The sequence below is a fragment of the Denticeps clupeoides genome, chromosome 12, assembly GCF_900700375.1.
Source record: "Denticeps clupeoides chromosome 12, fDenClu1.1, whole genome shotgun sequence".
Classification (NCBI taxonomy): Eukaryota; Metazoa; Chordata; class Actinopteri; order Clupeiformes; family Denticipitidae; genus Denticeps; species Denticeps clupeoides.
The window spans coordinates 3,283,063-3,307,450 of record NC_041718.1 but is presented as its reverse complement, the minus strand read 5'-3'; the positions used below and the strand labels follow the sequence as shown (position 1 = coordinate 3,307,450).

Here is a 24,388-nt window from a genome sequence, read left to right as displayed (position 1 = left end):
ATGTGGAATGACGGGATTTTTCAGCACGCTGCTTTTGTAAAAGCTATAAGAAAACTAGTATGCTTAAGTTTAGGGTGGTAGCAACTTAGCGGGTAACACACTCGTCTATGAACCAGAAGAGCCAGGTTCAAACCCCACTTACTACCATTGTGTCCCTGAGCAAGACACTTAACCCTGAGTGTCTCCAGGGGGGGACTGTCCCTGTAACTACTGATTGTAAGTCGCTCTGGATAAGGGCGTCTGATAAATGCTGAAAATGTAAATGTAAGTGTACAAATGTATAAATATGGGGACAGTTGATTCGATTATAAAAACAGCTGCAATATGTAGTTGTGCCTGAGAGACAACATCAAATTCCTTGTATGTGTTCACACACGTTACCTGGCCAATAAACACGACCCTGGTCCTGACTTTTGGCCTTGGTGACAGCCCTAAGCGCGGGGTCATGAACGGCAGCCGAAGGAACAAATCATATATTTCACTTTCTGAAAGGCTGAAAATTTACAATCTACATAAGTTCAATCTACATAAATCCAGACTCAGGTTTGAAATAATAAAATAAATATAAATGGTAAAATAAATATTGGAGGTGTAATGTAAGCTACAATAGCGTAACTTTGGATGTAAAACTGGTGTAAACTGGTGTTTGCCATTAAGAAAAGTATTCAGCAGGGTGGTGAGGAACATTACCAGATGATTCAACGTGTTATTATTTCAAGATAATTCATCTGTTTATTAATTGGAACGCTGTGATTGTATTAATGGTGTTACAGTTCAGGCCGAAAGTTTGGACGCACCTTCTCATTCAATGTGTTTTCTTTATCTTCATGACCATTTACGTTGGTAGATTCTCACTGAAGGCATCGAAACTATGAATGAACACATGTGAAATAACTGAAAACATGTTTTATATTCCAGTTTCTTCAAAATAGACGCCCCTTTGCTCTGATTACTGCTTTGCACACTCTTGGCATTCTCTCGATGAGCTTCAAGAGGTCGTCACCTGAAATGGTTTTCCAACAGTCTTGAAGGAGTTCCCAGAGGTGTTTAGCACTTGTTGGCCCCTTTGCCTTCACTCTGCGGTCCAGCTCACCCCAAACCATCTCGATTGGGTTCAGGTCCGGTGACTGTGGAGGTCAGGTCTCCACTTTTTGTTAAGTAGATAACTCCACATGTGTTCATTCATAGTTTTGATGCCTTCAGTGAGAATTTACATTTACAGCAGGATTTATTAGACGCCCTTATCCAGAGCGACTTACAATGAGTAGTTACAGGGACAGTCCCAGTCTGTATATTGATTTTTCCTCAGCCTCTGCAGGAAGTAGAGATGCTGCTGGCCTTTCATGGCTCTTGAACTCTGGTGTTGAGAGTCCAGGTGATGTTCTCCTCTCGATGAACACGGAGGAATCGATGGATCTCCAGTGGAGTGGTTTTCAGTGGAGAGTGATCTTAAAATTTGCCCACATTTACATTTACATTTACATTTACGGCATTTGGCAGACGCCCTTATCCAGAGCGACTTACAACGTGCTTTCAAGTTACCTTCGATGAAGAGATCAATTCCGATTCACTAGGACCCCAACTATGAATACATCTATTTTATTCACTCTGTTGTAGATTCTGTACACAAAGTTCGACAACAAGAAAATTACAATTACCCACCAAATTCTAACCAATTAATTTTTGGGTCAAACCGACATCCTGCCTCCTGCTGTTTTCTGTGTGTTACCTGCCGCCTGTCCAGGGCTGTAAGCCTTTTTTACTGTAACATCAGGCAACACCACACTGACTGGCGCATTGTCATATATATCAAATTTGTTTCATTTGGTATGAGTTTATACGTGGGATGGCACTTTTCTAAATGTGCCTATTTTAAACATAAAACACTATACAACTTGCAGGAACTCACACACTGTTCCTCACAGACGGAATTCACTCAAGAGCAAAGACACCTAACTAACACTGTCACTTGTGGATGACTGAAGGGATTCCTTGAGGAAAACACATTTCTACTTATAGAGCACTTAGTTCTGAGCCGTCCCTTATGATTGGCTGAATTACAGCATCACAGGATGATGTCAAGACTCCCCATTCACACAAAAAAGGAGAAGAAGTGGTGAACTTTTCAAATTTGGTTGAAAATAGGCACAAAGAGACCTCTGGGGGACTTGAAAGGTGACACCAGCAAACTGTGTTTGATTTAACCAGCAGTGCAGCAACATGAGGGGGAAATGTTGTGAGTTTTGCAACCAAAATCTGTTCATTTAATTTCAAAATCTAGCACCCTCCACCCAAAGCATTGGCAGTTTAAGGTGGTTCCTTTACAGTGTGTAAATGTTAAATTGAGTGTTTGAAGCATTTGTTTCTATTTAATTTGATCATTTTAATATATTGTACTTAAAAACCTGGCTGACAAGAAATATGATCACGAGGACAACAAAAGGGTTTGAGTCACAAATATGGATTGAGGCCTACATGCATCTCCTTAAAGAGAAGGTTAATTTGTGCCATGAATTATGATACATTTATAGTTAGTACAATGAAATATAAAATATTGCAATATTTTTATTTGCTCCATCAGTTTTTTTTCCTTGCATGGCTAGGTATTAGAAAGATATTAGATGTAGTTTATTCATCTTATTTGTACATCTTTATTAATGTTTGAGTTTTCCAAGTTGAATTCATTGTTTTAAACCATCTGTGGTGGATTCATTTCAACTCTTTTGGATTTGGGTGTTAATGCAGAATTTATCCAGTCGTCTGATCCGCCGTTTTCTTAGTTGTTTTCAAGTGTTACGTTTGCCAAGTACATTAATCATCACAGAACCTATCTGGGTGCAAAAGATGTGGGTGCACATTTTATAAGTGCCATAAACTGTAACAAAAGGACAGGGGAAGCTTGGTCACTAGGTGGCAGAAGAAGTACAATTTTTTTGTCTTCTTACACATTCATATCAGGGAAAAGCAAATAACATCACAATAATTATAAGCTCAGACATGTAACTGATAACATTAATAGTTAGTACAATGAAATATAAAATATTGCAATATTTACATTTCATTTAGCATTTAGCATTTATCAGACGCCCTTATCCAGAGCGACTTACAATCAGTAGTTACAGGGACAGTCCCCCTGGAGCAACTTAGGGTTAAGTGTCTTGCTCAGGGACACAATGGTAGTAAGGGGGATTCGAACCCGGGTCTTCTGGTTCATAGGCGAGTGTGTTACCCACTAGGCTACTACCACCCAATATTTTATATTTATTGCAAAAATGTTCTTTGCTCAATCCTTGGCTAGATATCAAAAAGATCTTAGATGTAGTTTATTCATCTTATTTATGCATTAATATCTGATTACATTAATTTAATTAAATTCTCAAACTACAAGTCCTTCTTCAAACAGGACCAAGTTTCTTCTTCTGCTTTGTGTTGCTCCCATTTCTGGATCAACCATCTCCATTTCCCCCTATCCTCTGCATCTTCCTCTTTCATAACAGCCATCAGAATTTCCTCTTTCACCACATCCATAAACCTCCTACTAGGCCTTCCTCTTTTTCTCCTGCCTGGCAGCTCTGTTCCTCTACAGCACTCATTCCTGATCCTGTCCATCCTTGTCACTCCCAACACAAACAACAGCATCTTTTATATCTGACACTTTCAGTTCTGCAGCCTGTCTTTTCATCTATGGTATCTTCCTGTCACAAATCATGCCTTCTCCACCCTGCCTGCACTCTCTTCTTCACCTGTCTGAGAGGAACCATTCCTCCTCTGGTCAGCGCTGGATTACCCTGAGTTGTCCAGTGAGATTTAACAAGGAAATAGTGTCACATAGAGATCATTGTAGTCCAGTTATGCATTTAGGTGTATTGAGGTCTTATATTAGAGTTCTATCAGACTATAAAATGGAATCAGCAGATAACTTGTATGGGCCAGGCATTAAGGGCATAAGATGGAAACGATGTCACATGATCAGGATCAGATCAGGACTACATCAAGATGCTCTTCAGGACTGATTTACCATCCACATGGGAATGGATGGTGGGGGATAAAGAAAATAGAAGGCCATATTAGTATTGATTTAGCTAGAATGACAGTAGGTGAACTGAGGACTGAACATTTCCAGAGGCACCAACTAGATTTCTAGCCTGGCTTTAAATATTAAAACTGTGTCTGATTCCCAAATTTTCCTTGGAAGATTGTTCCCAACAATTTGGGAGCAATAACCATTGCTCTATTTCCAGAAGTGACTTTGTGTACACAGGGCATAGCAAGTCGAGAACGAAGAGATCGTGGTGGGTTATGAGGGACTAGTAGGTTACTAAGAAATACTGGAGCATCACCATGCAAGGCTTTATAGGTGAGAAGCAGAACCTTGAAGTCAATACAGTACTTAACTGGAAGCCAAAGCTGAGAAGACAATTAGTGAGTAATGTGTTCATACAGTCTTGTGCGTGTAAGATCCCTGGCTGCAGAGTTTAGCCCCTTAAGGACCAAACACTTCAGTCCTATCCGTGTTGAGCATAAGAAAGTTGCGGGTCATCCAGTCTCTGATGTCTTGTTGACAACTTCATCCAGCTTGACATGTAACCCTAGGTGTCGTCTGCATAAAAGTGAACGTTTATTCCATGTCTACGAATTGATTGTCTGAGCAGTTATTCTCATGTACAATTGGAATAATTGAGTTTCTACCCCAGTGCCGTCAAGGTATTCAACACAAAGAAACTGTGGCTCTCTATGAGAAATAAATCGATTTACGTTTCACTGAATGTAACTTACGTAGCATTATGCAGTCACTTAAATTATGCACACTCACTTTATGCAACTTCTGTGATTTATTTATTGCTGCTGCACTTTGTCTTCTATGTCTTCTATGTATCATGTTCTATGTTCTGTCTACGTGGGAGGGGTTTTCAAGTAAGAATTTCATTGTGCTCTGTACGCTGTACTTCAACCTCATTTACAAAGAGAATAACAAAGGACCGAGCACTGAACCCTGTGGAAATTTGCTATTTGAAAGTGGTCCAACAAGCAGGATTTAAAACAGGAGATAGCTGATCCACTTACTGATGCTGCTTCGTAAATGTGTGAATTAATGTAATGTTCATTTGGAAAGTATTCACAGCGCATCACTTTTTCTACATTTTATTATGTTGCAGCCTTATTTCAAAATGGATTAAATATTTTTTTCCCTTCAGAAAACTACACACAACACCCCATAATGACATTGTGAAAAATTGAGCTCAGGTGCCTTCTGATTTACCTGATCATCCTTGAGATGTTTCTGCAGCTTAATTGGAGTCCAGCTGCGGCCACCTAGGACAACCATATGTGCAGCAATCCACCAATCAGGCCTGTATGGTGGAGTGGCCAGACAGTAGTCACTCCTTAGTAAAATGCACATGGAAGCCCTTCTGGAGTTTGCCAAGGTCAAAATTCTCTTCTCGGGTCTGCTGAGACAAAGATTTAACTATTTGGTATGAATGCCAAGTGCTTATCACCAGGCCAGTACCATCCCTACAGTGGAGCATGGGGTTGGCAGCACTATGGTGTGTTTTTCAGCTGCAGGAACTGGGGGACTAGTCAGGATAGACGGAAAGATGAATGCAGCAATGTACAGAGACATCATGGATGAAGACCTGCTCTGGAGCGCTCTTGACTGGGGCGACTGTTCATCTTTCAGAAGTACAACAACCCTAAACACAGAGCCAAGATAACAAAATAGTGGCTTCAAGGCAACTCTGTGAATGTCCATTGGGGTGAATCCGATTGAACATCTCTGGAAATTGCTGGACACAGGGCCAAAGCAGAGCCCAGCTAAACCGTCTAAAGAACTGTTAATGGCGACTGTTTTAATTTATTTGATCATTGCTTTAATTGCACTAGATGGTTTGGGTTTCCAAATAAGTGCATAGAGAAGGTCCTATTTTTCTGCAAAAATAGCCACACCCCTGTTTGTTCCTGCCTGCTGTAGAACCATGCCCTACAGGGCAAGCTGAAACATGAAGGAAAAAACATCTCTGTTCTCCATTGCATGCAGCTATGATCATTCATCAATGTTTTCTAAGTATTATTTATTGTGTATTTCATGTTTAGATTTCATTTCAATTATTCTGTAGATTTTTTTTTTTATATGTGAATCAGCACTACAGCACTTTGGTCTGTGTGCCATGTTTTTCAGTTGGCTGTGGAGTGTTCGGGAAAGACAAGTCAAGACACGCTGAGGCCCATCCACAATGGACAGATGCAGTCACATGACTAAAATACCAATCACTTGATATTATGAATGCAAACCATCAGAAAATGCATCCCCTAGTTCATCATTTTCATTTACTTGATGGGCTTATCGTACAATTCATTTGCATCTTCTGTTTAGGTAAAACAGAACTTCATCTGCACGGCACTGTCCTTTTGCCAGTGTCTTTTGGATTAACATTCCATTTTCCAGCATGACAAGATAATTGAGTAATATTATTCTTGCTTCTATCCTGAGGAAAAACAGACAAAAGCCACCTTCCCCCTCGAATGCACGGTCACACGCAACGCAACACTCTCCGTGCCACATGGTCTTCCTCTATGTAAAGAAAAAAAAAAAAAAACATCAAAGAGGTCACGCTAATTTCCCACAGGCCCCGCCCATCGTGTATGCTCGTTTATGCACAACCACACTGGGGCAGAGGCCGTCAGCCAATCCCAGGCCTCCAACAGAACTCAGGTCTTTGTTTCTTTCTGAGTGCGCCATTCCAGCCCCGTCAGCTGCCAACCGCCTGCATCTTTCTGAGCTGAAGGTGAACCTTCTCAAAGTAAGTGAGCCCTCAGGCCTCTTCTGTCTTCACTAACACAGGAGATCCACTACTTTCTTGTCATCTTTCTCTCGGTCGTTCATTACTTATTCCTGCCCTTTGTGAATAGCCCAGACTGTAAAGCAGGGTTAGGGTTAGAAACCCATCTTAACACCTACTCGTGAAATTCCTCTACCTAACCCCCGCAGGAGTGTGAACGGTGACGGGTCAGACACTGAAGCCACCAGACCTGTTTCTACTTGAAAATGAGCAGACAAAAGGAAACTGACACCCACTGAGTTTAGAGAGTAAACTGGCGAGTAGAACCTGTCTGTTACCGTTGTGCCTGTATCTGAGTAAACAGACCCCCAGATGATGTTCCTTTTATCTATATATATATATATATATATACACACACACACACAATTTCCTGCATATCTCTCTTCTACTGCGTTTGAAGCTACCTCTGATTGGGTTTGGGGAATTTAGTTTGCCACGTTGAGGTGTTCTTCTTGAAACGTGCATGAAACAGAATCAACAACGTTAAAAAGAAAGGCCGACCCTGCTTTCATGTTCCCAGGTGCTGAGATGGTTTTAATATATCAAAAAAGAGCCATAAAGTCTCCCTCGTGGCCCAGGGGTCCGCAGGCGTTCACACAGGGATGGAAAACATCCAAAAGAGAGAGATTGCAGCCACAGGGCTCCTTTTATTGGGTATAGTTTTGCCATTTAGGGGGAGGGTTAGTAACAGGAAATCCTGTGGTGGGAAACATCCCTCTGAGACACAACAACGGTGCCACTAACTCGACACGCATGTCACATCTGCCCTAGGCGCCATGAAGATAGCATCCTTCAACATCCAGAAGTTCGGTAAGAACAAGATCTCTGATCCGAAAAATCTTGAGACCATCATTAAGGTGCGGAGAACAGACACCCAGCGCACTGGCGGCCAGAGAAGGACGACACAAATACGTAACGCTATTCTTCGGTTTTAGATTATATGCCGTTACGATATCGTCGTGATCCTGGAGGTGGTTGACACCAAGGGGAAAGCTGTGGACGCCTTTCTCAAGAAACTCAACAGGTCAGTGGGACTTAAAAAAATACAGAACCTGACTCATTTTCAGTTCTTCAGGCGCGTCAATATCCATGTCGGGATAAAACATCTTTTCCCAAATGGACGTCTCATATGAGTCTGCACCTGCACAGTATAAATAGTTCAAATAAACTGACTGCAGGGATTGCTTCCTCACACAGAGTATTACAATAATCTAGACAAGATGGCAAAAATACGCAAACGAGCGTTTTCAACTCGTTCAAAGAGAATTTTTTTTTTTTTTAACCACAGAGCATCTGGTTCACATATTTTATGTGCCGTTTCAAAAGTGACACCCAGATTTTTGCAGATGGTTTTACGTAGCCATCTATTTAACCCAGAATACACTAAATCAACTAAATTCATGGCTCCCTCTGGCCAAACACCACCACAGACTTTTAAAAAATTTTTTAAGGAGAAGACCATTTTAAAAACAGTGATGTGGTGTCTGTATAGACCTCGAGATTTCAGAGGAATTCTTTTCGTATATGTAAGACTATTGGTAGTGGACATCGTTCCATGATGGAACCCAGTCAGTCAGTATGTTATGTAGTATCAGTCCCTGTAAAGGATATATTTTTATATTACATGAAATTATGTATATGTATATAAAAAAAAACACCTTTATTGGATCTTTATTCAGATATTCATTGTCTGGCCTTTTAATATATGAGAAATTTTGTGAACTATCGTGTTTCCACAGTGTGAGACCATACAAAATGCAAATCAGCCCGCGTTTGGGCAGAGGGACGTATAAAGAGCAGTACATGATTCTGTACAGGTAAACCTGACCACCAACCCACCATTCTCAACTATCCTCACGAATACCAATAATCCTCAGTGTCGATTCTTTACGGTTCGTGATGGCGTGTGTATGTTTTCCAATGGCAGCGAAGATGAGGTGAAACTGGTGGACACCTACCAGTACGAAGACAATCAGGACGGAGATGAGGACGCCTTTGCCCGGGAACCATACATCCTTCGTTTCCAATGTCTCACCTGTCCAGCGGTGAAGGACATGGTGCTGATCCCTGTTCACACAAAGCCTGAGGACTCCGAAAAAGAGCTGGACGAGCTTTTTGACGTCTGCGAGGTGGTTAAGAAGAAATGGAAGACTGACGTAAGACTGCTGTAGCCGGATGGTTTTTGTCGGATTGGAAGAGTTTGTTGAATATTTTCACTTGACCCCCTTGTACCTTGCTTTTGGAAATCAGAATATCATGATGCTGGGTGACTTTAATGCCGATGGAGCATACGTCTCCAAAAAGGACATGAAGCAAATTCGCATTCGCACCGACCCAAACTTTTACTGGCTGATTGCTGATGACGTGGACACCACTGTGAAGCAGAGCAACGACAACACCTACGACAGGTCAGCCGCCTGCCACTGTCCTCCAGTTTACGGTGGTCCTCATGGACTTCTGAGATGACGGAATGCCGATTCTTCCCTGCAGAATTGTGGTTTATGGAAAGACCATGTTAAGTGCTGTAGTCCCAGAATCACCAAGAGCCTTCAACTTCCAGAAGGAGTATGAACTGACAGAGGAGGAGGTATGTATACACCCACTAACATCATCATAATCTTTTATAATCCATACTATGGGTGTAAATCGTGATATTTTACATGGCGATTATGATAAAGGGAAATATCACATTTTTGAATACAAAAATATGGTGCTGGCTCAGTCCTCTACAAGCACCACACCAGCCTTAGATAACTGACTTAATTATCTTAATAATGCATAATCTGATGCATTTTATCTTAACATTTTTGGCCAAATGCCTTACATTTAAGGCATTCAGCAGACGCCCTTATCCAGAGCGACTTACAACGTGCTTCCATGTCACAATCAATGAAGTGATTAATTCTGGTTCACTAGGACCCTCAACTATGAATACAAACTTTTTATTCACTCTGTTGTAGTTTCTGTACATAAGTTAAACTAAATATTCTCTAAAGAGGAAGGTCTTGAGCTGCCGTTTGAAAGTGCTCAGTGACTGAGCTGTTCTGACCTCAAGGGGAAGTTCATTCCACCACTGAGGGGTTCATTCCACCATCCTTGCCAGTACACACCCCTAATCCATACTAAACGACAAAACCATGTCACATAGCCACGGAAATGAAATTAGACAGAACTAGTCTGCTCCCATCAACAGCATTTTACCAGTTAAGCAACCACGAAATGAAATAGTCACTCATAATTTAACATTACATTTAACAAATGCTGTAAACGTAAACATTATGGGCATTTTTTTTTTTATCATAAATTATTGTAATGATTTAAGCCACTGGCATTTCAATAGAACTGAGGAACCAGTCAAACAGACACTGACCAGTTCATGTATACTGAACTGTCTTTTCTAGGCTCTGAAGATCAGTGACCACTACCCTGTGGAGCTGGAGCTAAAACGGAAAAAGAATCCACGTTAAGCAGTTTGGTGGTTTGTTTTGTCTTTATTCCCAAACACCTAATAGTCACAGGGGACAACTGCTCACCATCAACCATACTACACATACAAAGAAATATTCAGCGGATTTTGGAAAATGAATGCAGTTTCTGTATTTGTAGGAAACCCTTCAAATGGAATCAGAAACTAGGGACACCAGAAGAAACCTCATCTCACCTCCACAAGATAATTCTGGAGACAAAGCTGGCCTCAAGACAAAATTCATTTTCTACAGTTGATGGGGACAATTCGCGGTCACTCCCAAAAATGTACGATCACTCTTTACAGGATCTCTGAAAACTACAACTACAGCACGCTGCTTCCGCTCCTTATGGACCCTTGTGTGCACAGAGTCGGCCTTTCCATGCAGTCTTCTCACTTCTTCCCAGATTTCTTAATCCCACCACCAGCTGCAGAGGAGAAAGCAAGACCAGGAGTCAGATCAGAACACTGCCCCTTAGTGCAAAAAGTGATTATTTCATTACGCAGATTACCACAGCCTTTAAAAGGTTGGCAGGAAACTCAGGTATTCAAGTCTCAGGCCGAAGTGAGAAGAAAAATAAAGAAACAATTGATTTATAACGGCTAATATCCACTTCTCGCACTCACTTAAAGGTCCTTTCCCGGAAGCTTTGGCCTTCATCGCCTCCATCGCTTTCTGATCATCCTTCTGTTTCTGCTTAAACGCCATCTCATCCTGCAGATAAATGCAACCACGGCCACAAAAGCGATTATCACGGAAACATGCAGATAAAGGCTGTGCTGGTTTTTACACGAAAGAAGTAATGTTAGCACCATAGACATCTTGTTTGCTCGTTACATTATACATACTGTACTGACCTTCCAAGCTAATTCAAAATAAAATTATCTTTGTTACTCTTTCAGGTCAATAAAGTCATCAATTTAAAATCACATATAATACTGGAAAACAAGTATATTTACTCTCCAGGATGTAAAACGGCTCTTTATGGTTTATGAGAATTGTGGCTAAAGAATAATTGAGAAAATGACAGCAATGTAATGTTGGTCTCTGTTAGCCACGCAAAGGTTTGTCTTTTAACTAAGTACTTACAATCGTGGGAGCTAATGCGGAATCAGTGAACATTTGGGGGCGCTTTCCCCGTTTAAAAGTAGGAAACTGAGGGCCAGACTCACATCGTCCATGTCTTTAGACGACTTCTTGGGCTGCTTCAGTGGCTTTTTCTTACCGCCTGAAACACAAAACAGCTCGGTCTGCTTTACTTGCGCCCGGACGTAGAAAGACATAGAATAAGAATTCAGATTTTATATTTCTATACACCCAGCACGAGTGAAACCAGGCTGATTCCACGCGGTCTACATTTCTAACACGGCCTGAGCGGGGTCATACGAACGGCGCGAAGAAACGAGAGACGGGCCACTTCACGGAGGGGAAATAAAAACGACGCTGCGGTACCTTCTCTGCCGGACATGTTGACAGGTTCTCCCGCTTTACGGACCGCTCTGCTCACTGCCCCGCGCCTTCAGTACCCGCACGAACCTCGACCCGGGTGTAGAAAGGAGCGCCTTGCCGGAAGTAAAGACGCTCCAAACCATAGAACGACGTCTTTCGCTTCACTTCCGTGTTTGATCGCGTGGTGTTGGCGCAGCATCCGATTGGTCCAACCAATTTTGTAAGACTTGCGTCTGTGTGTCCGTGCGTGTATGGAGATCAAGGACGTTTTTTAATAAAGTTTAACGTTACACAAAATATATGTTAAATTATATATGTATTAAATATTTATATATCGCAAGAATCGTTATTAAAACCTATTGATAATCTCTAAAGAGTAAAAAACGTTCTCCTCAACCTCATGGGTCTCACTCCCATTATTCTTCTTATTTTGTTTAAGAGTCGTCAGGCTGGAGACAGATCTGTCGAGGTGGAACTACGTAATTTCTGGCGTGCATGTTTGGTGAGATTAGAGGATCGGTTCAGTTCTGAACGCGGAATCCGTGTGGCCGGTGAGTGCGTTTCGTGCCCTACATTTACTGAATCTGGATTTTTAAGGGCGACGCCATTGTCTTTTGGTTTCACCCCGACAGTGGGCAGAGTGCATCGTCATGAACCGTATCTCCCAATGTTTGCAATGGAAGAGCACGTTTTTCTGCCCAGCGTTTCTCTCTGACTGAGCAGTGTCCTGTCCCTGACCAGGGCAGCGGTGGCTTAGCTTGAATGGCCGCGGTTAATGTCGCTTTATAAACGATACGTGGTCATACCGGCTGCTGCCGTCAGGGGTCGCCACAGAGCCGTATTCGAAATCGCATTTAACACTTGCAATGAAGCAGCAAATTACGCCAAACCAACTGTGACATAATTTATGTGTCACAAGGCTTATTTTCTCTGAAAATGCACGTATTTGATTTTCAGATCACATTACATGTGGGGGAGTTTTGAACATAAATCAACTTTACATGCATTGTTGTCTGTTTGGGACCTGGCATTTGAAAAGCATTTTTTTTATATTTACTGTATGTTGTACCTGCAGGTTTCCACACAACACAAAATTTCTCAAAAAATTTACATTTGTCTCGTGGGTGAAACAGTAACATTTCAGTAATGTCACATTTCAGTTTTACGGCAGTCTGGCTGTGTCTAAACTAGCATAGTCCTGTAGGGGTCTGATACTAACTAGCATGGGTAAAATGTTAACTATGATAAATCATTTACATTTGTGCCATTTATTAGATGTTCTTATCCAGAGCAATTTACAATCATTATTTACAGGGACAGCCCCCCCCCCGGAGACACTCAGGGTTAAGTGTCTTGCTCAGGGACACAATGGTTGTAAGTGGGATTTGAACCTGGTTTATAGGCGAGTTGGTTTTACAACTTAATATACAATAAAAACTGTAGGGGAAAAAAAAAGCTTCTCAAAAACCAGTGGTACCAATCAACACACATGCAGACTAGTTTCTCATGGACTTCGGACAGACCAATATTTAGGATGGACTCCATTAATGTCCCTGTCATTTTTGAAAACGTTTCCTTTGCCCATAATTTCCGAACAGTGCTAGAGTAATCTTTGGTTTTAGCAGATCTGCTTGCTTTTATTACGTGCATGCTGGTCTGGGTACAACCCAAGTAGAAAATTTCTAGTGGTTTAGAGATCATCTTCTCCATCATTAATATTCTTACACTCTCAGACTCAATGGAACGGGGTTCCTTTCATTGCACTTATCTGAAATATAATATATAATAAATATAATATATAATAATATACTTTTCTGGTGTTGCATGCATTCGTATTAGCCACTTGAATCGTAGTGATCTAAAATTAGAATTTATTGTGACTTTGACAATCCGAGCATCTAGTTTATACAATGAACTTTCAGCTGAGTGAGATATTAGTAAGTTATAGTGCTCTGATATTATTCCATCATGATTATTTTTAAACTATTCCCATATAACAGGCTGGCAAATTCATGTGCCTTGGATCTTCTAAACTTGTTCAATGAGGTACAGAGGACGTTACGTATTTCCCCAGAGCTATGGTGCCACCATCCATGCCAGCAGCCTCAGGCTGCACCTCTCAGTCACCAGGGTCTACTGCAGCCGCCAGCCAAATCCTGGCCACGAAGCGTCCAAGAAGGCGTCGGTCCAGGAGCGTGTGCTGGCCACCATGAAGAGCGTGTCTACGGTCGGAAGCCAGTGGGGACAAAGTTCCGTCAGAACGGCATCAGCCACTGTTAACTACTGGTGGGTGAAGTATGAAGAGTTTGTTGGCCTGAATGAGGTGCGAGAGGCACAGTCTAAGGTCACCGAGGTAAGCAGACACGCCGTAGAGTCCAAGTCAAGTCCACTGTATAGCTTAAGAGATCTACACAACGACCAGTGCATTAAACTCCACGCACATTTCTACAGGAAGAGCCAATTACAGAATAACTTAATAAATCATGTTGGTATGCTGTAGGTAACCACAAATTACACTGTTCAGTGTCTATTTACTTTAGTTGGCTGTTCTGGGTTCTTTAGTGATTCCGTTCCGTGGCTTACTGTCACATATGCAGACAAACGTATATCCCACAGATTTTACGGTTTTTGTGATCAAAACCACTGATTTTATTGGCACATTTTCTCCAAATTTGTGTAAAATTTTGCACCTATGTATGAGATGCTTTTCCTCCTTTGTAAACCACAATCTTGATCTGCATAAGACACTAAATGAGTGCAAGAACAAAAAGACAGTGTGTGAATCATATTTCTGGCCCCCGCTCACGTATCGCTTGCATCTTCTAGTGCGAGTGAGGAGACATGTAGGATAGAAACTTTTTTTATGAGACATGCACATTCTAAAATCTCAAAAATAGGTCATCTGGTCACCCTAAATGGGACTATTTTACATGTTGGTCACTACTGATTAAAATGGTGCAAAAGTGACAGCTGTGTTGTCATGGATGGGAAATAGTGCCACCAGCAGAGCAGTTGGGACTTTACATGAGGGACTCGGAGGGCTCATTTTTGTGAAAAAGGATGGATAACATGCAGCTCAGCAAAAACATTAATTGGAGGAATGCCCGCTCCTTATTAGGCAGAGAAGGATTTCATGGTGGTCAGGGGGATGGTGCGCGAGACCCACGGAAGACTGGAGGCCCTTCAGGGCCGCCTGAAGGAGGTCCGAGACCGGCTGGATCGCGTGTCACGAGAGGAGGCACACTACCTGGAGCTGGCCACTCTGGAACACAAGCTGCTTCAGGTTGGGAAGCTCTGCAATGTTGCTTGGGTTCATTATGGTAGATAAGCATGTAATGTTGTGTATACTGTGCGGTTTTAAATCATTTGTTGTCCCTCCTCGCATTGTCCCCCAGGAGGAGCGGCGTCTGAAGATGGCTTACGAAGACTCGGAGCAAGCAGAGCGCGAGAAGTTCGGCCTGTTCTCAGCCAATGTGCGCGAGAGCCATGAGAAGGAGCGGGCCAGGGCAGAACGCACAAAGAACTGGTCCATCCTCGGCTCGGTACTGGGTGCAGTGATTGGTGTTCTAGGGTCCACCTACATCAACAGGGTCCGTCTTCAGGAGCTGAAGAGCTTGTTACTGGAGGCCCAGAAGGGCCCTGCTGACCTGCAGGAGGTCATCCGGGACCAGGTTAGCATGCACAAGTTACAGGAGGCGGAGCTCCGTGGCCTCATAGACAGTCTTAGAACCGCCCTGAAGGACCACTTGGATAAGGTTCCTGCCCCAGTGTCAACTTCACCCCCATCCAAGGCCACTTCTGCGGCGGGCACCCTGAGAGACGTGTTGCTGTCCACCCAGAAAACTCAGACCTTCCTAGAGGGCCTGAAACCGCAGGTGCAGCAGCTGGAGCAGAGTGTGGGGAAGGTGGAGGTGGAGCTACAGGCATTGAGGAGATGTGTGGAAAGCCCTGTTCGTGTGGTGGGAGAGCCGGTCATTCGGCCCCAGGAGCAGCTGTTGCTGTGTGACACCGAGAGTGTCATGCAAAGTCTGGACCAGACTGAGAAAAGACTGGAGGTCCAGATGAACAAGACCTCGCTCTATCACTCGGTGCTACTGTACACAGCCCTGGTCCTGACTGTACCCATTCTAGGCCTTTTCTTCAAAAGTAATTGAATCAATCAACCATTTTTAGAAAGATGGCAAAAGATTTAGACCAAAACCAAGAACTTTTAACTGTTAGCAGCTGTATGACCAACGAAACCTTTTATTTCTTCTCGGGAACAGAGTCACACACGGTTGTATTATTCCATTACTGATGCCTATGGAATAAAAAAATACATTCATTTTTGCCATCCTGTATATCTCATGTACTGTATATTATTAAAACATATTGTAATTGCAGTAACGTCATTCTTCATTTAAATTTACATTTACAGAGCAGCTTATATGTGCTTTAAAACGTGCGGTGGCCTAGCGGGCAGGGAAGCGGACTCGAACCGTCATCGTTCAGTCAGCACACACTGCTCCCCGGGCGCCTTTCATGGCTGCCCACTTCTGGTTGTCCATCAAATGATATCCATCATTAGGGTCACTGGGAACTAATCTGCTAATATTATTAGTCTAATAACACTGATTATTAAACTAATGGTTTAATAAAGGGGGCAGGGGCAGTGTTGGCCTAGGAGTTATCAATCGTAATCAGAAGGTTGCCGGTTCGATTCCCGATCCGCCAAGGTGCCACTGAGGTGCCTGCCACGGCTGCCCACTGCTCACCAAGGGTGAGGGTTAAATACAGAGGACACATTTCGCTGTGTGCACGGTGTGCTGTGCTGCAGTGTATCACAATGACATCACTTCACTTTCACAAGCAGACAGACAACAGCACTTTCTGAACGTAAACTAACGGGACATTTTGCAACAGTAGACGCTGCCTGACAGTAAGTTGCACAATAACTAGCATCTGAAGCGCCTTCGCGTTCTTCTCCTTTTTAAAGTAAGAGAAGCGCAGTCTCTGCTGACGTAGCAGCGTCTTTACTTCTCGCTCGAGTACAACGCGGACGACGTGAGGGGCGGAGCGTGTCGCGACGCCACAGCACGGGCCAATCCCCGCGCGTTCGCCTCGGCCGCCTGTTCAATATTCATGAGTTTTCGCGGGCTTTCTAGTCACGTGGACATTTCGCGCGAAAAGTCGGCGTTGTCCGGAGAACGTCGCTTGCGGAGAGGAGTTCCGACACGCTGCTGCGGGACAATGGCGGTGAGGACGATTTCGCTCTCTTTTCTACCACTTTTAATTACCGAGTGGACGGAGTGTACTGTGGAAAGGCCTGGAATGTCGCTGTATTTTACTGATTCAGGAGAGATTCCGGAGGGAAACACTCGATTTATTCCTAAATAATATAGGAAATATAAGGGTGCCGTTTTACTTAATTAATGTGTTCGGCCTGTAATCTCGTGTCTACCAAGATTTTACCCGGTTGTGACGATTCTGCTAGATTGTATAATGTAGTCGTCTTAAAAGTTTTCAGTCGGGCCGGAAGTGCCGAGTAGTTGTTCTGCGGCCCCATAAATGAGCCCCGACTCCGTTTCTCTTCCTCGTCCAGGACTCATCGGAATCCAACAACGTGGCCACCAGCCCCAGCCGGGCTTCCCGCCGTGGAGACCTGACCTCCAGCCCGGGCAGAGACCTGCCCCCCTTCGAGGACGAGTCGGAGGGGCTGCTGGGGAACACCTTGCCCGCGGAGGAGGAGGAAGGAGACGGGGAGGAGTTGATTGGGGATGGGATGGAGAGGTCGGATGGACTTTTCTTTTTCTTCCCCAGAATGTTTGTCCTGGGTTGTGATGTTGGTGACTGAGACCTGGAGTTGTCTCTTTTCAGGGACTACCGTCCAATCTCGGAACTGGACCGCTATGAGGAGGAGGGTCTGGACGATGATGGAGATCTGTCGGAGCTGTCCCCTGGAGCTCGAGCTGCCGCTGAAGAGGCCATGCGGCGCAGGGACCGGGTGGAGGGTGTCGACGGCCGCATGCGGAGAGGACTGCTCTATGGTGAGCTCAGATGCAGCCCAGCACACGGTGAAATGTGTCCTCTGCATTTAACCATCACCCTGAGTGAGCAGTGGGCAGCCATGACAGGCGACAGGACGGTGCTTTGCTCAGATCGGGATTTGAACCGTCAACCTTCTGATTATGGCCACTAGGCCATAGTGGGTACAGTGTGTAGTAGATGGTGGTTACAGAAATCTTACGTTTACGTAGGGACACATGGAGTCCTCCCTGGTGACACATTTTTTAAACAGCGTAATCGGACCGTTTATTTAGCAATTTGGGCCGCGCGGTTGTACATGCACGGGATTTTAAAGAAGCCTGTTTTGCCTCTGCCAGACAGCGAAGACGAGGACGACGAGCGCCCGGCGCGGAAAAGACGCATGGGTGAGCGCGCCGCTGAAGGCGAGGGCGAGGATGAGGAGATGATCGAGAGCATCGAGAACCTGGAGGACATGAAGGGCCACACGGTCAGGGAGTGGGTTGTAATTGCCGCGCCGCGCTTGGAGATCTACCACCGCTTCAAGAACTTCCTGCGCACGCATGTGGACGAGCACGGTCACAACGTCTTCAAAGAGCGCATCAGCGACATGTGCAAAGGTGAGTCTACTTCGGATAATCCCAACCCAATTAATCAATAAATCGTGAATGCAACTTTTAATAAGAATTTGAGCTGATTTGACCTCCACGCATTGCGTGTTTTAAGTGGGGCTACTTTACTTCTGCATCGTGTTTTTTACCCCAGAAAATAAGGAGAGCTTGCTGGTGAACTACGAGGACCTGGCGTCCCGAGAGCACGTGCTGGCCTACTTCCTGCCCGAGGCTCCCGCCGAGATGCTGAAGATCTTCGACGAGGCGGCGAAGGAGGTGGTGCTGGCCATGTACCCGAAGTACGACCGCATCGCCCACGAGATCCACGTCCGCATCGGCAACCTGCCTCTCGTGGAGGAGCTGCGCTCCCTCAGGTACTTCACACGTTCCACAGGGACCAGCGCATAATCTCAAGGAAGGAAGGCCGTATCACACAACTACAGATCTCCATTAGTCAGATGAATCAACAAAATCAGAATATTCATATTTTGCTTTGTAATTTACATTTACAGCATTTATCAGACAACCAGTAGTTACAGGGACAGTCCCCCCCTGGAGACACTCAGGGTTAAGTGTCTTGCTCAGCGACACAAAAGGAAGTGGGATTTGAACCTGGGTCTTCTGGTTCATAGGCGGGTGTGTTACCCACTAGGCTACTACCACCCTATGTTAATTGTCATAATCGTGCACCAGAAGAATCTCTCCAACATCAGCACGTGCCACCACTACGTATGATATTTTGTCCACAAATTGGACGTTTCCGTAATTCTGAGATCCTCCCCTGCAGCTGGTGGGATTCTCTCTCTCTCTCGCTCGCTCTCCCTCTCCCTCTCCCAGCTCTTCCTGCAGCACAACTGATTAAATTGACTATTGAGTTCCCCCCGAGGTGCTGGAGTTGATGTGGACTGATGGCGGCCTTCGCTGTCACCCCGCAGGCAGCTGCATCTGAACCAGCTGATTCGGACCAGCGGCGTGGTCACCAGCTGCACCGGCGTCCTGCCCCAGCTCGGCCTGGTCAAGTACAACTGTAACAAGTGCAGCTTCATCCTTGGGCCCTTCTTTCAGTCCCAGAACCAGGAGGTGAAGCCGGGCTCTTGTCCGGAGTGCCAGTCCCTTGGACCCTTCGAGATCAACATGGAGCAGGTCGGTATGGCTTCAACTTTTTTAGCATAGATTTATTCTCTTATCGGCAAAGTGCTGGTTGTGTCATCTTAGGTCAACTGGTCTTTGTTAATGCCACCTCTAATCTAGAATCTCATTATTAACCCTTTCCCTTGATCCCACGTTTCTGCCTGGATGATGGTAAAAACTGATGAGAGCTTTTTAATTACGTTTTTAATGACTTTTAATGACTAATTATTACAGTCAGTTTCATGGATGTCATCGGTGGCTTCAGTAACACTGAGTGTGGGTGGTGGAATCATTTTGTGCCCAGGATTTATTTATTTTTTTTTCTTTTTCCACCTATCCTTTAAGATTTCTTGTATATTATTATTTATCTTTTTTACATTTGCTGATTCCTCCATTTCTTGCACATGTTTATTTGTAGTAATAATAGTTAAATATTTATTTATTTCCATAAAGGTTCTAACACTGCCACAGCGTTTTGGTGCCCACTTCCACCAAGGGTGCACCCCTTTTTTTTTTTTTTTTTACATATTAACTACAGCGATATTAAGTCTTGCTTTTCTGTAACGATGTGAAAAGCGATATGGGGACCAGCCGCCAGCCAGAGCAAACCCGCCATGCTCACCATGCTCCAGTAAAGCGGGTGGATTGAAATCTTTGGGTAGAGTCCCTGCTGCAGCCTCGGTTCCAGGCTTGTAACGAAGCGTAGCCACGTTTATCTCTCCCTTAGTCTCCGAATTGTTGCTATGGCAACCGGGGGTAGCGGTTTCCCACTGGAAGTCTGTTGTAACTAAATCATGCCTCCTTCCCTCTGTGTGCAGACGGTCTATCAGAACTACCAGCGCATCACCATCCAGGAGAGCCCCGGGAAGGTGGCGGCCGGCCGCCTGCCGCGCTCCAAGGACGCCATCCTGCTGGCGGATCTGGTGGACAGCTGCAAGCCGGGAGATGAGATTGTGAGGAAGTTTCGTGCAAAAAACTAAATGCCCCTTAAAGGTCCCCTATTATTTATGAAAATGTCACTTTGTGAAATGATTTAACATTAATACGAGATCACCCGAGCCTGTCCATGGTCCTGCAGGGGCTGGAAATGGCGGTAGGTGTAAAGTCTGCTTTGGCCGCTCTGCTTCGCAGCTCAGACGGTCCGATCTGGAATTTGACCCCTCATGACACCCTAAGGGGAACCGTTACACGACTTCCAATCTGCGCCAAACACTGTGATTGGTGAATGAATTTGAATGAACTTCTATAGGCTGCTCTCCTCCTCATCCCGCCTCTCATTAGTAGCATTTAAAGCTACAAACATCGAAACATCCAATGAAAAATCTCATGGCAGGACTGGATCAAACTGGCTGTAACTCGGATACAGTATTAGGGGACTACGAAGACCGATATAAATATATCTAAATCTCAGGAGACCTTTCCATTTCCTAAAGAATCTTCTTCTGGTCATGTCTGGTGGACAGGAACTGACCGGTATCTACCACAACAACTACGACGGCTCGCTGAATATGGCCAACGGCTTCCCCGTCTTCGCCACCGTCATCATGGCCAATCACATAGTGCGCAAGGATGAGCGCGTGGCCGTGGCGGAGCTGACCGACGAAGATGTCAAAGCCATCGTGGCGCTTTCCAAAGACGAGCGCATTGGAGAGAGAGTGAGTGGCAGACCGGTTCTGTTCTTTCACCAGTCGCATCATTTCTCGTATTAAGTCCGCTTGTGCCGTGCCAGATCTTTGCGAGTGTCGGCCCGTCCATCTACGGCCATGAGGATATAAAGCGGGGTCTGGCGCTGGCGCTGTTTGGAGGAGAGCCCAAGAATCCAGGTGGGTCTCCGCTGCTTATTTATAGATGGACCTGCTGGAGTCGCTCTGTTCTGCAGTATTAAGAGGTGTGTGTGTGTGTGTGTGTGTGTGTGTGTGTGTGTGTGTGGTATTTTACACCCAGGAGAGGTGTTGTTTTTTTTTTTTTTTTTTTTTTTTTGGGGGGGTGCGTCACAGCCCACACACACAATCTGTGGTCGCTGCTTCCGTCTCGTTCCCTCGTCCCTGGTGGGGCAGTGGTGGCCTAGCGGTTAAGGAAGCGGCCCCGTAATCAGAAGGTTGCCGGTTCGAATCCCGATACGCCAAGGTGCCACTGAGGTGCCACTGAACAAAGCACCGTCCCCACACACTGCTCCCCGGGCGCCTGTCATGGCTGCCCACTGCTTACTCAGGGTGATGGGTTAAATGCAGAGGACAAATATCACTGTGTGCACCGTGTGCTGTGCTGCTGTGCATCACATGTGACAATCACTTCACTTAATAATAAATTAATAATTCATCTACCCACCTTCAGCCCGTCCCAGGCCGTCACCCTGATTCTCTGTCTCTCAGGTGGGAAGCACAAGGTACGCGGGGACATTAACGTGCTGCTGTGCGGAGACCCCGGGACGGCCAAGTCTCAGTTCCTGAAGTACGTGGAGAAGGTGGCGAGTCGGGCGGTGTTCACCACGGGTCAGGGCGCCTCGGCGGTCGGCCTCACGGCCTACGTGCAGCGCCACCCTGTCACCAGGGAGTGGACGCTAGAGGCCGGGGCGCTTGTACTCGCCGACCGAGGAGTGTGTCTCATCGATGAGTTTGATAAGGTGAGACCGTCTGCATTTTCGCTTCGTAGTTCCGAGCCGCTAGTGGGTAACACACTATGAACCAGAAGACCCAGGTTCAAACCCCACTTACTACCATCGTGTCCCTGAGCAAGACACTTAACCCTGAGTGTCCCCAGGAGGGGACTGTCCCTGTAACTATTGTCGCTCTGGATAAGGGCGTCTGGTAAATGCTGTAAATGTAAATATGTGTGTGTTTGGGGGCTATAGATGAATGATCAGGACAGGACCAGTATCCACGAAGCCATGGAGCAGCAGAGCATCTCCATCTCCAAAGCCGGCATAGTCACGTCCCTGCAGGCTCGCTGTACTGTAATAGCTGCTGCAAATCCGATTGGTGCGTATTAACCTGCTTTACATACACACACACACACACACACCTCCACCAGTGATACCAATGAAAAGCCCAATGCTGGGTTTTCTCCGCATTCACACAGGAGTCCACACACACTACCTAGAGTGTGTTCTTGGTCCTCTGTGTGTTTGCGCCCTCTCTCCTCGCATAACACACGAAAAGTCTTCCTGATTGGTCAGGTACCCCTCAGTTACGACGTCAACTGTTTGTCCCCTGCAGGTGGCCGGTACGACCCGTCTCTCACCTTTTCGGAGAATGTGGACCTGACCGAGCCCATCATCTCCCGATTTGATGTCCTGTGTGTTGTGAGGGACACGGTGGACCCAGTGCAGGTACGGCAGGTTTGGTGGTGTATCAGATGGCTGAGGTGGCCATTATGTCTCCCATTTTAACCCTGGACCCGCCCATTCAAACAAATTTCATTTTTCTGACGTCCCCCCCGGTTCGCTGGAGCCGATTATATCTACGTGTGCGCTTTTCTTCTGTAGGATGAAATGTTAGGCCGGTTCGTGGTGGGCAGCCACATAAAGCACCACCCCAGCAACAAGGAGGGCGGCGCGGCCGGCCTGGAGGAGATGGTGCTGCCCAACACGTTCGACGTGCCGCCCATCCCCCAGGAGCTGCTCAAGAAGTACATCATCTACGCCAAGGAGCGCGTCCACCCCAAACTCAACCAGATGGACCAGGACAAGGTGGCGCGCATCTACAGCGACCTGCGCAAGGAGTCCATGGTTCGATATTTTCTTTATTTTTACATGTCATTTTTGAGAAAATGGAATAAAACGTCTGTTATTGCAGCTATTAAAAAAAAAAAAAAAAAAAAGTAAAGTCATGTGATCAATTTAGCTGATGTCATGATATTGAGACCATGGGGTGTAATGGTATTTAAATGCGAATGTTCCTGGCGGTGGACGTAGTCTTCGGCTGTTCTTATTGCATGTCCCGTCTCCCAGGCGACAGGCAGCATCCCCATCACGGTGCGCCACATCGAGTCCATGATCCGGATGGCCGAGGCCCACGCCCGGATGCACCTCCGCGACTACGTGGTGGAGGACGACGTGAACATGGCCATCCGCGTTATGCTGGAGAGCTTTATCGACACGCAGAAGTTCAGCGTGATGAGGAGCATGAGGAAGGTCTGAGAGCCTTTTTTTTTTTTTTTTTTTTTTTAAAAGGCAATATGATCACAGAGTGTAGAGGAGAGCTGTGGCCTATTTGGTTGATGATCAGGTGACCGCAACCTTCTCCGTTTGGAGGTTCGGTTTTTACTTCAGGACCGTGACCCGTGTGGCGTGGACATGAGAATCCGTAATTGAACAGGCTTCTCTTGTCTGCCAGACTTTTGCAAGGTACCTCGCCTTCAAGCGCGACAACAACGAGCTGCTGCTGTTCATCCTGAAGCAGCTGATGGCCGAGCAGGCGGCATACCAGCGCAACCGCTACGGGGCGGAGCAGGACGTCGTCGAGGTCCCGGAGAAAGAGCTGATGGACAAGGTGAAACCCGGCCCTCAGTCCGCCTCCTTGCTCGCCGTGCAGCCTTCTCACGTGTCGCGTTTCTGTCCCCACCAGGCCAGGCAGATCAGCATCCACAACCTGTCCTCCTTCTACGACAGCGAGCTCTTCCGCTCCAACAAGTTCTCCCACGACACCAAGAAGAAGCTGATCGTGCAGCATTTCTAGGCGACGCCTTTTCTCCGCATTTGTGGATTTAAAGTCACGGCGCTGCCTGCTAGCTCTGAAATGGACTGATGCCTCAATGAAGGCCAAACCACCTCTCACACACACACACACACACACACCTGGAACATTTATATTCTTTTTTTTTTTTTGTACGTTTGCCTCTTCTCCCATGTTGTAAAGAATGTCTCATCTCTGAATAAACGGGGTGTGTT

General features: G+C 45.4%; 4 protein-coding genes across 6 annotated transcripts; 3 read left to right on the top strand and 1 right to left on the bottom strand.

The window, feature by feature from the left end:
• Positions 1 to 6,645: 6,645 nt before the first annotated feature.
• dnase1l4.1 (deoxyribonuclease 1 like 4, tandem duplicate 1) lies at positions 6,646 to 11,207 on the top strand. Of its 2 annotated transcripts, none has more exons than XM_028998625.1 (9): positions 6,646 to 6,800; positions 7,611 to 7,696; positions 7,775 to 7,863; positions 8,579 to 8,656; positions 8,767 to 8,995; positions 9,090 to 9,247; positions 9,330 to 9,426; positions 10,241 to 10,309; positions 10,446 to 11,207. In XM_028998625.1, the coding sequence occupies exons 2-8, from the start codon at positions 7,616 to 7,618 to the stop codon at positions 10,304 to 10,306; spliced, it is 798 nt and encodes a 265-aa protein (XP_028854458.1). In that variant the 5' UTR covers positions 6,646 to 6,800; positions 7,611 to 7,615; the 3' UTR covers positions 10,307 to 10,309; positions 10,446 to 11,207. The 2 variants fall into 2 exon arrangements, with proteins under 2 accessions (XP_028854458.1, XP_028854457.1); XM_028998624.1 differs by having other exon boundaries at positions 10,241 to 10,317.
• On the bottom strand, positions 10,311 to 11,904 carry tma7 (translation machinery associated 7 homolog). Its single transcript, XM_028998626.1, has 4 exons — positions 11,759 to 11,904; positions 11,479 to 11,534; positions 10,933 to 11,020; positions 10,311 to 10,733 (listed from the first exon to the last, which is right to left on the bottom strand). The coding sequence occupies exons 1-4, from the start codon at positions 11,772 to 11,774 to the stop codon at positions 10,699 to 10,701; spliced, it is 195 nt and encodes a 64-aa protein (XP_028854459.1). The 5' UTR covers positions 11,775 to 11,904; the 3' UTR covers positions 10,311 to 10,698.
• A 326-nt stretch (positions 11,905 to 12,230) lies between these two features.
• ccdc51 (coiled-coil domain containing 51) lies at positions 12,231 to 16,137 on the top strand. 2 transcript variants are annotated; one of them, XM_028998622.1, is made up of 4 exons: positions 12,231 to 12,306; positions 13,756 to 14,108; positions 14,874 to 15,038; positions 15,151 to 16,137. In XM_028998622.1, the coding sequence occupies exons 2-4, from the start codon at positions 13,797 to 13,799 to the stop codon at positions 15,907 to 15,909; spliced, it is 1,236 nt and encodes a 411-aa protein (XP_028854455.1). In that variant the 5' UTR covers positions 12,231 to 12,306; positions 13,756 to 13,796; the 3' UTR covers positions 15,910 to 16,137. The 2 variants fall into 2 exon arrangements, with proteins under 2 accessions (XP_028854455.1, XP_028854456.1); XM_028998623.1 differs by having other exon boundaries at positions 12,235 to 12,306; positions 13,830 to 14,108.
• Positions 16,138 to 16,885: 748 nt separating this feature from the next.
• On the top strand, positions 16,886 to 24,296 carry mcm2 (minichromosome maintenance complex component 2). The gene is made up of 16 exons (XM_028998742.1): positions 16,886 to 16,990; positions 17,337 to 17,524; positions 17,612 to 17,781; positions 18,118 to 18,378; positions 18,524 to 18,743; positions 19,305 to 19,512; positions 20,319 to 20,453; positions 20,964 to 21,155; positions 21,230 to 21,323; positions 21,873 to 22,123; positions 22,352 to 22,478; positions 22,716 to 22,828; positions 22,985 to 23,227; positions 23,450 to 23,632; positions 23,835 to 23,990; positions 24,066 to 24,296. The coding sequence occupies exons 1-16, from the start codon at positions 16,985 to 16,987 to the stop codon at positions 24,174 to 24,176; spliced, it is 2,658 nt and encodes an 885-aa protein (XP_028854575.1). The 5' UTR covers positions 16,886 to 16,984; the 3' UTR covers positions 24,177 to 24,296.
• The last annotated feature ends 92 nt before the right edge of the window (positions 24,297 to 24,388 follow it).

Bases quoted from the DNA above. Each gene is read 5' to 3' on its own strand.
- dnase1l4.1 (XM_028998625.1), top strand. From the start codon at position 7,616: ATGAAGATAGCATCCTTCAACATCCAGAAGTTCGGTAAGAACAAGATC. The intron at 7,697-7,774 runs GTGCGGAGAACA...CTTCGGTTTTAG, and splicing joins ATCTTGAGACCATCATTAAG to ATTATATGCCGTTACGATAT. The intron at 9,427-10,240 runs GTATGTATACAC...TGTCTTTTCTAG, and splicing joins ATGAACTGACAGAGGAGGAG to GCTCTGAAGATCAGTGACCA.
- tma7 (XM_028998626.1), bottom strand. The intron at 11,021-11,478 runs GTGAGTCTGGCC...ATTTATCTGCAG, and splicing joins CGTCTAAAGACATGGACGAT to GATGAGATGGCGTTTAAGCA. The intron at 10,734-10,932 runs GTGAGTGCGAGA...TCTCCTCTGCAG, and splicing joins TTCCGGGAAAGGACCTTTAA to CTGGTGGTGGGATTAAGAAA.
- ccdc51 (XM_028998622.1), top strand. From the start codon at position 13,797: ATGAGGTACAGAGGACGTTACGTATTTCCCCAGAGCTATGGTGCCACC. The intron at 14,109-14,873 runs GTAAGCAGACAC...GCTCCTTATTAG, and splicing joins CACAGTCTAAGGTCACCGAG to GCAGAGAAGGATTTCATGGT. The intron at 15,039-15,150 runs GTTGGGAAGCTC...ATTGTCCCCCAG, and splicing joins TGGAACACAAGCTGCTTCAG to GAGGAGCGGCGTCTGAAGAT.
- mcm2 (XM_028998742.1), top strand. The intron at 18,379-18,523 runs GTGAGTCTACTT...TTTTTACCCCAG, and splicing joins CATCAGCGACATGTGCAAAG to AAAATAAGGAGAGCTTGCTG. The intron at 23,633-23,834 runs GTCTGAGAGCCT...CTTGTCTGCCAG, and splicing joins TGATGAGGAGCATGAGGAAG to ACTTTTGCAAGGTACCTCGC.